At 51.5% G+C, this 13593-nt stretch overlaps 1 protein-coding gene across 1 annotated transcript; it reads left to right on the top strand.

Annotated features, from left to right (window-relative positions):
- Positions 1–6907: 6907 nt before the first annotated feature.
- On the top strand, positions 6908–13253 carry LOC121459655 (spondin-2). The gene is made up of 6 exons (XM_041669577.1): positions 6908–7118; positions 7646–7865; positions 8275–8498; positions 8570–8761; positions 9362–9536; positions 12541–13253. The coding sequence occupies exons 2-6, from the start codon at positions 7649–7651 to the stop codon at positions 12723–12725; spliced, it is 993 nt and encodes a 330-aa protein (XP_041525511.1). The 5' UTR covers positions 6908–7118; positions 7646–7648; the 3' UTR covers positions 12726–13253.
- The last annotated feature ends 340 nt before the right edge of the window (positions 13254–13593 follow it).

Raw genomic sequence — 13593 nt, 5'->3', positions numbered from 1 at the left:
AGGGCCTGCCCCTCCCCAGCATGCATGACATCACTTTTTAACTTTCTCACATATACAGTTCCTCGTCGGTAATTTAACTTTTGATGTCTGGGATTCTGAAAGAGGAAAAAGAGAACAATGAACGGGAACGGAGAGAGAAGGGCCTCAATCCTCTAAAGCTTTTGGATGCTGCCTGTTGGGACAGTGGAATGTATCAGCTACTTTATGCTGCTATGACGAACCCTGACACAGACAAGGACACAGACAGAGACATGGACACACAGCCCCATCACGGTGGGGAAGGCATGGCAGAGATGTCCTGTGAGGGTAGAGGCACCTCAGAAGGATGGCCTCAGACCATAACCTTCAAGGCCTTCCCTTAGCAACCTGCCTCTGCAGTGAGGCCCTGTACCCTAACTGTTCCACAGCCTCCATAAACAGCACCACCCAAGCGTCCAAACACAAGAACCCATGGAAGGAATTTTACATTCAAATCATCACAGGGGTTTGCAATGATTAGAGACATAACAATGACCATCCATCGCTATGAACTTCTGTGACCTCAGCCCCGGTTAGATATTGGAGTACAGATTATAGCTATCTGGAGACAGAGTCCATTGTGCCACTCACCAGGGATACACTCACACCTGCCTGGCGCTGGGGAATGGGCAGTGACTAATACGGAAAGCAATCGCACTTCATTTTAGAGCCTCCCCCGGAAGCTGCATCCCTTCAATAGACTTCCCAGTTTCACAGTAGTTACAGCGCCCAGATTGTCCCGTATAAGTGTCAGCCATGGTGGGAACAGCTTTCCGCCCACTAGCTGAACCTCTCGCCCCAGGGCCTTCTGTCTACTGTTTTGGGGGGGCTATTTCTGACGTCACATGGCTTTGAGTTTCTGTCCCTTGTTTTCGCTCTAAGGAGTTCCCTTCCGTGCTTCTTCTGGTTTGAGTTATGGTGGAACGACGGTCTTTTCAGATGCAGAGTTCTTGGCTTTTCGTGCTCATCCATTTCATCACCCCGTTGCCTACTGGCTTACACGGCTTCTGGTGAGGGTGACATATTAAATCTAGTGGGGTAACTCTCGCATGTGATGGATTGCTTTTCTCTTCTGATTCAGGTCTCTTTGGCTTTTGAATCTTTAACTGTGTCTCTGTGAGGATCTTTTTGCATGTTCATGCCCAGAATCAGCTGAACATCTTAGATATATAGATACCTTTTTTTTTCCCCCATCAGTTTGGGAAATTTTCAGCTGTTTCTTTTTTCACATGATTTTTCTCTCATGAACAAAAATTCCTGAAAAGAAACTGTGTCTGGCTGTGAACAAAAAAATTCCTGGAAGGAGCCAGTTGGAAATTTAGCACTGTGGAGAGATTGGGATTTTGCTGGCTCAGAGGCTAATTATTTCACTTGGGTTATTGTTGGTCTTCCGGAGCAGCCGTGCCTTGCTGTAGTCGGCATCTGAACTAACACCTCGTGATAAAACCTCTCAGACACGATTATCTTACAATTAACATTGTATAATAACAAATGAAAACCTCTGAGGGTGTAATTTAGCACAATACCAGCTTTCCCAACCTGAGAGCTAAGCATCATTAGATAGCATCTTTGGCCTATGAGATAGCTCCCCACAACTCAGAGTGCCCACCTCCCTGGTGCACCCACCAATGTCCCTTAAAGTCACCTTGATTTATGACTATCTTTGTTCTGTAAAACTACACAAACTCTGGGAAACTGCCTCCACATTGGAATGTGGAATTTGGGGGTAACCTAAATCTGTGTTCCTAGGCCATGGCTACTCAAACTGGCTCCAGAATAAACTATTCCTTCTTCCCTTTAAGATGAGAACTCTGGCATTTACATCAACACTCTCCATCCCTCTTCTCCCTTTGGGACTTCAGTTATGCAATTATTTGTGTTTGATGGTGCCCTGAAAGTCTCTGGTGTTTGTTTAATTTTCATTATCCTGTTTTCTTTCCCAGACTGGATAATCTCAATTTACCTATTCCTTTTATGGACTTTTAAAAAAAAATCCCAGCTTCTCAGATCTCCTGCTGAGCTCCTGTAGTGAGCTTTTTGATTCAGTTTTCGTACTTTGCAACTTCAGGATTTATGTTGCTCTGTAATTTCTACCATTTGTTGATATCATTCCTTGGTGGCACATTCCTCTCCCACTTTATCAGGCATGGCTTCCTCTGTGGGATGGAGGCCCTTCGTGGCAGGCTCTTACTACATGGTCCATGTTGTGTAGAAGAGCCTGGCTTGGAATTTGTGGCAATCCTGCTTCTGCCTCCCAAGTGCTGGGTTTGGCGGTGTGAGCCACCACGCCTGGCTCTTAGATCTCTGAGCATACTTGCGACTGTTAAAGTCTTTATCTAGTGCGCCCGAGGCCTGGCCTTCCTCAGTAGTTTTTGTAGCTGCCTCCCACCCCCTGTGTATGGGCTGTGCTTCCTTCTGGTTTTGCATGTTTTGTACATTTTTGTTGGAACCTGAACAGATTGAGAGTATAATTTGACAACTCTGGAAATTAGATCCTTCCCCTCTTCAGAGGTTTCTGTTTGTTGAGGTTTCTTTAGTGACTTAAGTTTGAAATATTTCTATTCTTTGCCATGCATGACCGTAAAGTCTTTCCTTGGTTAACTCAGTGGTCAGTTAACTACTGGACTGAAGATGTCCGGAATCAGTTCAGCTCCCAGTTGTGGGAATCTCTATATGTATTGGGACACACTCAAAACACTTAGCCATGTTCTTAATAAGGACGCTAGTCCTCTCTTCCCGCTTGCAAAGAGCCTTAAGGTCAGTCAGAGTTGAGAACTCAGGGGCCTAGTCAGGCCCTTCCAGAGCCCTGGACTTTCCTGGCTCCTTGGAATGTGTGGCCTTCTAGGTTCCTAGGGACGAGTTGTAAGTTCTGTTTCCTTCCTCAGACCAAAGGAAATGCAATTCCCCAAACTCCCTCTCCCTCTCCCTCCCTCTCTCTCTCTGTCTCTCTCTCTCTCTCCCTCTCCCTCCCCCCCCTCCTGCCTCTTTCACTATGCTCTCTCTATCCTCTATCCTTTGTTATTCTCCCTTCTCTCACAGAGAGCCCTGGTCAGGTCCAGTCTGCTGTCCCTGTTCAGTCTACCTTTTTCTCCCTCTGCTCTGGCCTCTTCCAGATGCCTCTGGCTGTTCTCCCCTCATATCTACAACAAAAGCCTTCCCTTCCCATGCCATGAAGACTCACACCATCAGTCTATACACCAAGTGCTGGCCCTGTCCAGACATCCTTCTCAGTTTTCTTGGTGCTTTGAGAGAGAGTTCTCAGGCATTCTCTCTCTCCCTTTTCTCTCTCTGAGATCCTGGCATCTCACGTCACATGTGTAGAGACACTGTGGCAAACGTTACTCGAGATGGCCAGAGCCACATTTATGTTATTTTGTTTTCTATCATGGGGGGTCTCATGAGAAGCATTTAGTGAAATGGTTCTCTTCTTTTGCCTTTACATGGGTTTAGGGGTTGAACTCGGGTCACCAGCTTTTAGCAGCCATTCCACTGCCCCGGGTTCACATAAAGAAGACCAGCTGTTGCCCAGCGGGAGAGGGAAGTCTGCATTAGAGTCACACAGCATCAGCAGGTCCTCTCCAGATCTGCCACATGCCAGTCATGGCCTGGCATTCTACAGGAGGGGAAGAGTTGCTGTATGATTTTGGAGGGCATGCGCTCCTTCGGGGACTGCATAGCTGAGGTGCTCACACTCACACACAGGAAGCCGCTGAACGTGGTCCTGTTTGCACTAGCTCAGAGATGAAGGCGAGCAGATAGGGATGGGTGTTGTGGCTTCGTGATCTCGCTTTTTTCTTAGGTGTTTTCCAAGAGAGAGAGCAAAGGCCACAAGGCTGAACCCAGGACTTGGTTACTGGATTTAGTTCAGGCCCTGGGTCAGAGGTGCTATTTGAAATCTGACCTAAAATAGTGGTGTGGGAGCCAGGGAAGGAGAGAGGGAAGCATAGAGAGAGGGAGGCAGTTTGGCAGCATTGCCCTGTGGGACAAGTCCCTGCGCTGGTTGGGCCAGCAGCTAACTTTGCAGCCCGGCTGCCTGCATAGTTCTAGAAGTTGTGCCCAGAAACCTAGTCCAGAGTCTGCTCAGCCTGCCACTGCCTCTGTGAGCACTTAATACCCTGCAGCAGAACTCAGGCTGCTCACAAGGCTGGGATGGATGTCCCCCTCTGCAGGAGATGAAAAGTAAAGCCATAAAGTGAGCTAAAAGGCTAGTGTGCCTGAGCACAGTGTCCTCTGGGCTGGGACAGCTGCAGGGCTTTCCCTGAAACCTGGAGAGCGTGAAGCCAGATTGGGGAGCTCTCTTTAGGTAGAGGGGTTGCAAGCAAAGACCCGGTGCTGGGAATGCTCAGTGCCTAGCAGAAAGGGGAAGGGGAGCTCGTGAGAGAGTCAGTCCGGTGGCCCCATTCTGGGGACATTGCCTAAGGGTGGAGGCAGCCTCTAGAAAGATTATGTATATAGAGCACAGATCATGGCCCTGGCTGGAGCCAGTGAGCAGACTGTGAGTCTGTGGGGGCTGGCATGTGTGGTGTCTGAGGGTGACTTTTTAATTCACAGCAGAGGTACCTGGCAGCCAGACAGGCTTGAAGCCTGTGTGCACTGCAGGAGACAGCTACCCCGTGGGTGGGGATTCCAAGCTTGAGTCAGCAGATGTGGCTTGGGAGCATGTCTCTGCCTAGGTCAAGCCTAGGGGCCTGTGCCACACCTAGGGAGGGGTGTTGGTAGGCCCTGAAAGAGCCGTTGTTATGCCACGGCAGAATCCTTCCCATGTTCCATCATGTCCATGAAACTTCTAAGGCTTTTTTCCTCCCTAAGGGGATACTACCACAACTAAAGGGAGTTCTTGCTTGGCTGTCCTCCTGCCCGGCCTTCCTAGGACAGCCCTGGCTAGGCAGCTGCAACTCTGCTTGGAGGCAACTGGCTTTGGCCCATTCTCATTGCCCAAACCAGTGAATCCCCAAGTCACACAGACTTCATGACTGGAGGCTGGGAAAGGAGCCTCCTGCTGCCCTGGGCTGGGGCCCTTAGCTACTGTCTTTTCCAGTGGAATGGAGTGAGCCTTAGGGCCTCCAGCTGGGCATGGGGCATGGGACACGGGGCGGGGCTGGACTGAAGTTACCCACAGTGACTCCTGGCTGGGCAGAAGTCATTTCCTATCCTCTTCCTAGGAGCCTAAGCTCCTGTTAGTGGAGACTGGCCTGGCTAGCTCTAGGTACAGCACTGTAGCTGCTCCTAAGGACTACACACACACACACACACACACACACACACACACACACGAGGAATGGGTATGGTTAACTTCATGTGCATACTCCATCTACCTGCTTAAAAAGCACAAGCGTCCTGGCCTCTGCAGCCCCCTCCTCCATCAACACTGTGAGCATCTTGGCCCCTGCAGCCCCCTCCTCCAGCAACACTGTGAGCGTCCTGGCCCCTGCAGTTCCTGGAATGCTTGTCAGAAGTGAGAAACCTGGATCCTGTGACAAGCATGGTCCATAGATAGTTCCAGAACACAAGGGAAGTTAGGGGGACGGAGACCTCTGAATCAAAGGTGAAAAAGATCCTTCAGGGTCCATAAAGTCAAGTTCATCTCATAAGAGTATCTGTCTGTCTCTGTCTGTTCTCTGTCAAGGGACAGTGGGATATTCCACGCTGCCTTAGGGAACCTTTACCTGAAAAGGGGAAGAGAGTCCTGGTCCTGATGTCCACTCAGGCTGGATTGTCTTCACAGCGTCACTCTGCACCTTCAGCGAATGAGCTGTAGTAGAGACAGTGAACAACCATCTCCTCTCTGGAATTTGTGCTGCTTCTGAGTCACACATTTCTAATCAATTTGTAACATATACCTGCTCAGCTTAAGACATTGTGCAGTTTCTATTAGCATAGAACAACTTTGCTATTTTCAGTGAGTTAGGTTTTCCTTGTACTTGCCGTGACTTGATAGTGTGGAGAGCTAGAACCCACAGACAGAAGCCTTGGGTGACTTGGTTGACGTTCAAGCCTGGAAGCCAGTGCCAACACACCGAGGACGGCTTGAGAAGTGCTGGAGTGGTTTGTCTTTGGCCTCTAGGCCTGCAGCCTAAATGCTGTATTCACAGTTACGGCTCAATGGCTGTGTTATTTATTTGCAATGAGGGTGAAGTCATTTGCTTTGTTTGCATTCTAGCCTCGTTGATTCTATTTATTCTCTCTTACTGTCTGTCTGACAGTCAAACATTAACTTGTTCCAAAACCCAGAATGTGTTTGGATCAGCTCTCTGGATATTTTGGTGTGTCTGGGGGACCCGGCAGAGGCTGAGTAAGATGTCTCCATTCCTCTCTCTCCTTAGTTCCTAGGCTCCATGGTAGTTTTGAAACTGTTTTCCTGACACTGAGCTGCAGTAAACCCCAGAATATACTATCCTGTCCAAAGGAGGGACAGTGGCCTGGAGGCCAGGAGAAAGCACACCAACAAGGGGGTCTTGACAGCCTGAGCTGTTCCGATTTGGTAGGCGCATGAGCCTTTATGTTGTATAGCTCAAACCCTGATGAGAAAGAGGAGACTGGCTGGCTGAAACCCAGAGTCCTAAAGCCTGAGCTGGTAGACCTGGGGCTCCTTAGCAACCCCCCAACACACACACACACTCTCCAAGTGGAAAGTGTGGGCCATATTCTGGTAGCATCTGTGGCAAAGTTCTGACAGGCCCCAGTGTGGTCTCTGGCCCCAGATTCCTATCCTTGAATACAGAGCTCCTCACAACTACAACCCAGAGGAGGAGGGAGGAGAGAGGAGGGCGGAGAAAGAGCTGAAGACAAAGAAAGGGGTGCGGCAGGGCAGCAGCTAGCCGGAGGGGGCGGAGAGTGAGCTCAGCCTGGAGCAGGTCAAGGCTGTCAGAACTTGTGGGAGGGTTGAGGAGAAAAGCCCTGCAGCACTCAGGCAGAAACGCCTCTTGTCTCAAGTCCCCGCTGTCACTTTCTGGGGGCTCCCCCGGCACTGAGGCAGAAGACAGAAAGAGCTGGGACCTCTTTATTGGCCAGAGGCACTCCTAAGCTTGGGCATAAATAGGATCTCAGGGGCTCTGTCCTACAGCTGACAGTCCAGCAGGCTGCCCCGCTGCTCCTGCCAGGTGAGTGCGGTGTACACATCCAAAGAGGCCTGGGGCTCCTGGAGCAGGAATTTGTGACACTCCAGACTCCCCTGGGGGGATGGGCATGACCTGGGCTTTTTTGGTCTAGTCTCGTGCATAGCTAGTACATGAAGTGTATGTGCTAGGCACACTTCACAGTGGTGGAGACACAGCGTGGAGCAGTCAGGAGAGTGCGGCTCCTGTGTGCTGCACTCGGTAGCGATAGCTGTAAGCCTGTTTAGGTTCTTTCTGTGCCTTGGGCTACGGCCCTGGAGGCTGTGAGTCTGCACGTTACCCTGAGGATTTTGTAGACCGGCAGTGAAACTAACCACGCACCCCATAACCTGGCACCCTTCTCTTTCCTGGATAGAATCGGGGAAACTCTTGCAGGAACATTTTGGGGAAGTAGGCATGTGTTTATGGTGTCTCACCAATCTGGAAGTTCCTTCTGTTCTCTTCTGGGGCTGGCTGGGCAGGGGCCTTCTTGGGACTAAAGGTGCCAACACTTCTCTCTCCCCCTGCTGTAGGTGATGGAAAACGGGAGTGTTTCCCTGGGCAGAGCTCTTTGGGCCTTCCTCCTGGCCATGCTAGGCTCTGCCACAGGCCAGCCGCTGGGGGGAGAATCGGTCTGCACAGCCCGGCCCCTGGCTAGATACAGCATCACTTTCACCGGCAAGTGGAGCCAGACAGCCTTCCCCAAACAGTATCCTCTATTCCGGCCCCCTGCACAGTGGTCCTCCCTGCTGGGTAAGGGCACCTTTCCTCCTTCTGCCCCATCCAGGAGGCTACAGTGCCTGCTGGCTGCCCACTTCACAGCACACAGCACAGGTTATTCTCAACTAAGAAACTCTCAACACAAAAGACACTTGCTAATTACTCACCATACTAGTGGCTGGCAGAGGGCACAGTGGTACAGGAACGCTGGTGGGACACGGGTCACCCAGCCAGGTGTGTCCTATCCTAACAACTTAAGTATAAAAGACAATATTGTCTCTCTGTGTTAGGGGTGGATGTGGCTCCTTGTCATTCATCTGGGGAGCTGACATGGGGGAGGCATGGTATCCACCGTGGTCAGCCCCGTGGCATTGAAGTCTGTAGCTCCCAGGGGATGCTACTCATCCCAGCTGGCTACTCATGCAGTCAGGTCTTTGCTCAGGGGCGGCTCACAGCTCTGACTACAGCATGTGGAGGAAGAACGAGTATGTCAGCAACGGGCTGAGGGAATTTGCCGAGCGTGGTGAGGCCTGGGCACTGATGAAAGAGATCGAAGCTGCCGGAGAGAAGCTCCAGAGTGTGCATGCCGTGTTCTCAGCTCCCGCAGTCCCCAGTGGAACCGGGCAGACCTCTGCAGAGCTAGAGGTGCACCCCAGGCACTCGCTGGTAAGTCTCTGCTGGTCCAGGAGAGGGTGTGTTCTGGGGCTGCAGCTGCTGAGCCTTCTGCTCCCATCCAGGTGTCCTTCGTGGTACGCATTGTCCCCAGCCCTGACTGGTTTGTGGGCGTCGACAGTCTGGACCTGTGTGAGGGGGGCCGCTGGAAGGAGCAGGTGGTCCTCGATCTTTATCCTCACGATGCAGGGACGGACAGTGGCTTCACCTTCTCCTCCCCCAACTTTGCCACCATCCCACAGGACACAGTGACAGAGGTAAGTAGTCCACAGTCTTTGCCCCACGGCATAGGCTGTATAGCCATTCCCCACGGCACAGGATGTCTAGCCATTCCCCACGCCATGGTGGGACAAAGAAGGTGGTCGGCGTGGTTGAGAAAATTTGTAAGGGCAGGCTGTTTCAGGGGGACCTCTGGGCATCCCAGACTTTGGCTTCTCCTTGGAGAATAATCCTGTTTCTGGTGTCTGCTGGTTGAGAGTGGGGTGCTGGTCTGCCTGGGATCTGGCAGTATTATAGAGAGAAGTGCCCGATGCCGGGGCCTGTACGGCCCTTCCTTTCCAGTGAGGAGGCGTGTGTCATCCTGCCCGGTGCATCAGCAGGCACTCTATAGACAGGTGTCTCAGTGGAGCTGCAGTGTTGCCTCTGGGAGATGGAAGGAATGGCCAGTCTTCTTCAATCTTGGCAAGAGGCCATGTGGGCACCTCCAGCTGTGCTGGCCTTAAGAGCCACTCAGATGATACCCAAGTTGGGAGTGTTTGCTGGCACTGTCCTGCTTGATGCTGGGTACTGACTCAAACAGACACTTGAAAGTGGGCCTCCCAGACCCTTGTGGCAGCTTCTCCTCCTCTGTCACCCAGATAACATCCTCATCACCCAGTCACCCAGCAAACTCATTCTACTACCCACGCCTGAAGTCCTTGCCTCCCATTGCCAAAGTGACCTTCGTGCGGCTACGGCAGAGTCCCAGGGCCTTTGCCCCACCTTCCCTGGACCTGGCCAGCAGGGGCAATGAAATTGTCGACAGCCTCTCAGGTAATTTCCTTGTTTCCCGTCTTCTGTTAGCCCCAGGTAGACAGGCTGGAAAAGCATGCTGGAGCTCATTCCCATGTCACTACTCCATGTCACCACTGGCTGAATTGGGGTGAGAAGCCACAACTTGTTCCCCTGAGCCTGTAGGGTATACTCTGTCCAAGGTCATACACTAGGTCCTAAAGCCCAAAATAAGGTACAACAGGTGAGTTCCTTCTGCCCTAGGCTAGCCCTTGTCTTTAGCATAGATTCTGAGTTCACAGACTCTCCCAGGACTCCAAGGTCACAGGAAACTTGAGCCTGAGCAATTTCAAAGGGGAAGTCTTGTCACTTTTTAGGAGATGGTATTAATTTTTAAAGGTTTAGGATTTGGTGGGTTCAAATACTGTAGGTAAAACTTTGACAATATCTACTGTTGAAAGACCCTGAACGACGGAGAAAGACCCCAGATATGGTTAGGAAACAGCATGCACCAGAAATGCATGCAGTGGCCTGCACGCCACAGCCCATAGGGATGGAGTGAAAACTCAGATGGTGGTTCCACCTCTACCTCCGTTAGCCAAAAGAGAGGAAGGCATTGGTGGAAGCCTGGCATTCATGATACTTCCATGGAGACTTGGGTCCTGCCTGGCTGTGGCCAGTGCAGAGTTCCCAATTCTCTAGGGCCAGTCCAGGGTTCTCCTCTTTCCACAAATGATTTGAGAGTCCAGAGAGTCTGCTAATAGGCACCTTGGGCTTTCATCCCTCAAGGGCCTCAGCTGGAGCCGAGGGAGCTGGACACTGAGAGTGAGAATCACAGTTTGCTCACTGCACTGCAGCCTCCAGCCAGTCAGACGCCCAGCAGCCCTTGTGTGAGGCCACAGAGAGAGACCTGGCCGTTTGAGGCTGTGTTTCTCCAGTCCCTCACACTGGAAGAGTAGAGAGTGCCTCTCATCCGTTGGCAGGCCCCAGAATGGGCAAGCACCCCTCCAGACGGCTATAACTTATTTTCTTAAGGAGCAGGAATCAGCCAAGACCTGCCAAACTTCAAAGCCATTTCTCCTGTTGGCAGGAGCTGAAGGAGCCTCAGCTGCCAACTCATTTTCTCTAGCCACTTGGGATGGTCTCTGCCCTGATGCATTGGCCAGGCCAGCCTCAGGCAGAAGGATGAGCTTGTTGATGGGCTATGTAGCACAGGCATTTGAAGTGTGTATCTCCCACCACCATTCCTGTTGGACAGTCCTGTAAACGCTAGACAGTGGTGTCACCTGGGAAGACAGTGCAGTCTTACGGGAAGAGTCACTTGCAGGCAGGCCACTGGAGGGGTCCTTTTGACTCACCAATGGGGCACTTAGCCACCTGGTCAGGTCTGGGAAGGTAGCATGCTGGGAGTGCAGGGGACACTGCCAAGGAAGGGCAGGCAAGGACAGTAGGTGGGGATGGCACGGAGAAGAAAGGGTGGGAGTGGACGCTGCCCTCCGCTCTGGCTGAGGACCACATCTCTGGTGACAGGGAACTTCAGCAAGTCTACCCATAGTTACCACTGGATGGCATAGGAGCCAGCTGAGCACTTCCATACCCAGTACATCTGAGGAACACAACGTGGCAAATTGTGCCAAGGTGTTCTTCGTCATGAAAAGCCATTGCCTGTAGCTAGGGCTTCTCACATCTGCCCACCTCTTCTACCTAATTCTCTCATGCTTTCATGACTGCTAGCCTGTCAGTGGAGTAGGGGCAGAATACCTGGCATGGCCCACATGAGTTTCCCTTGCTAATCTGGTCTCCTCAGCAGCAGACACCAGACCTTGTCTGGGATGAGTATATCCAGGAAGCTCCCACTAGGCCCACATCTGCACCTCTCCCACTTTCGGCCACACACGGGTCATCCTGGGTCTGCTCCCCTCAGGAATCTGCAGGGTCCAAGAACTCCATTTGGGAAGCTCTCCCTGCAGACCAGGGCTGCTGCAAGCGTTCAGGAATCTAGCTATACCTGGAAGATAGGGGCTCAGGTATCTCATCAAGGCTGGCTGCCTGGAACCCTCGCTCTCAGGCAAGGGTCTAGGTAAAAACTGGGTCTGTTCATCTTTCTAAAGGGTCTTTGTAGGCCCTGTCTCACCTTTTCCTCCGAGGAGAGGGCTATTTCAGGAGTGGCCTACTGAATTTTCTAGAATATTCTGGGTACTGTATCTGACATCCCCAATCTCTTTTTGTTCCTTTCTGAATTCTTCCAACATCTGACTTGTTTCTGGGAGCTCTACACATTGATTGCAGCAGCACAAGGACTCATAAAAAACGGGGTCCTTCCCTGGGAGCCATTAGCCTGGCTACTGCTGCCAGCACCACACTGTCCTCTCATGACACTAGTGGCGGTGGCTGGTCTCCTGGTCTCTTGGTCTTCTGTAGATGATTGTTCTCTGCTGACTGGCTGGCTGGCTTAGCATATGGTGGATATACGGGCAATCGCATTTTGCTCTGGAAAATGGAAATTACCAGGTTGTTTAGCCACATAACCCCAAACTGATTATTTTTAAATTTGTGAATATGATAGCAGCAGAGGAGACATAATCAAAAGGAACACTATTGAAAATGTTTGAGCTTCCTGGGTGTGTGTGGGGAGTAAGATTCCACAACCCAAAGGGTTTCCTGGCATCTGTAGGACTTCAGAAATGTCAGTTATGAAGGTTACTGGGGCCAGAGAGTCACCTCCCCTCAGAGAGGTCCCTGCTGTTGTAATGCCTCTTCCATAGCGGGTAAGATCCCACGACCCTTGCTGTCACAAGTTAGCCAAGGTTTCCTGAAGCTTACGTCTGGAGAGGAACAAGTCCAGCCAGTCATCTGGTTCTTGTTTGAGTGTATATTCGTGATACCCGTCATGCGTCTTGCTCTACACTCCCGAGAAGAGCAAGTGTTTTGTTCGGTCTTTGGAGGAGTCTCCTGGGGTTGACGCACATATGGGGATAATCTCTTGTTCTTTTTCAAAGTATCTCTTTGTATAGTACTCATTGGGTCTCCCCTGGGCTTTGTCCAGTTCCAGAGACACCGCTGGACTGTGAGGTTTCCCTCTGGTCATCCTGGGGACTGTGTGGAGGACCATGTGGAAAGTTGGGAGCCAAGAGCAGAACTCGTTACGTCCGTGTTCAACCTGCTAACAATGGGACCCCCTGCCCTGAGCTTGAAGAAAAGGCTGAGTGTACCCCTGATAACTGTGTCTAAACCCAGACTCCAGTAACCAGCCCTTAGGGTCCTCTCAAGTCTTGGACTCAGATCCGGGCCACAAATGTTCCCGGGAGGCACATGCAGACAGGGAGAGGAGCTTGGGCAGTTTTGCACCATTTCCCACCATGGTTGGGCTGATGAATGCTCTGGACACAGAGGTCCTCAGTGGCAGGTAAGAGACAGGCTGCTTCTCCCACCGTGTGGTCCCTGAGGCTCATGGTCTGTTCTCCAAAATGTCCCATGTAACTTATCACTGCGGCGAGAGGCTGCCGTCAACGCAGAGAGCAGGCACGCCGAAAACAGGCAGAGGATGCGGTAAGCCTGTGAGCCCCACAACCACACTGCTGTCAGATACCTCAGGCCCACTGCTACCACTGCACCTGCTCCTGGAGGCCAACAATGCAGCTTCACACCACTTGTGGCTAAAAGAGGAGTAGCCACAGGAGAAACAGATGAAGGGGACAGTTTGGGGAACTTGGTCCTCTTCTGTCACCAATCCCTTTGCATTTGAATAAAAGTTGTGTTTCTGACAAATGCCAGAGGGTGTGTTCTACCTTTCCTGGTCACCCTGCAGCAGAGGTGCTCATAGGTATGTACAAGTAGAAGTCACAGATTCACAAGAACCCACAGTGACATCATGGCTGCAAAGTGGGTCCTGGACCAGAGAGGAGGAGACAGACTCATGGGATCTGTGCTGAGGATTCAGCTGCCAGGCAAAGCAGCATGAAAACAGTGCTCACACGTTCCAGACTACCACACAAAGACAGCATGACAGAGTGGGGATGTTCAGAGCAGCGCCCAGAGATCTGTCACAACCACAGGGGCCCTCGCTCTGCTCCTCCCCACAGATCATGAACAGGGGCCT

This window comes from Microtus oregoni, unplaced genomic scaffold (assembly GCF_018167655.1).
Source record: "Microtus oregoni isolate MIOR12 unplaced genomic scaffold, Mior012 000019F_ref0000042, whole genome shotgun sequence".
NCBI classification, from domain to species: Eukaryota; Metazoa; Chordata; class Mammalia; order Rodentia; family Cricetidae; genus Microtus; species Microtus oregoni.
Note: the sequence above shows the minus strand (reverse complement) of the source record. Positions and strands in the feature narration are given on the sequence as shown.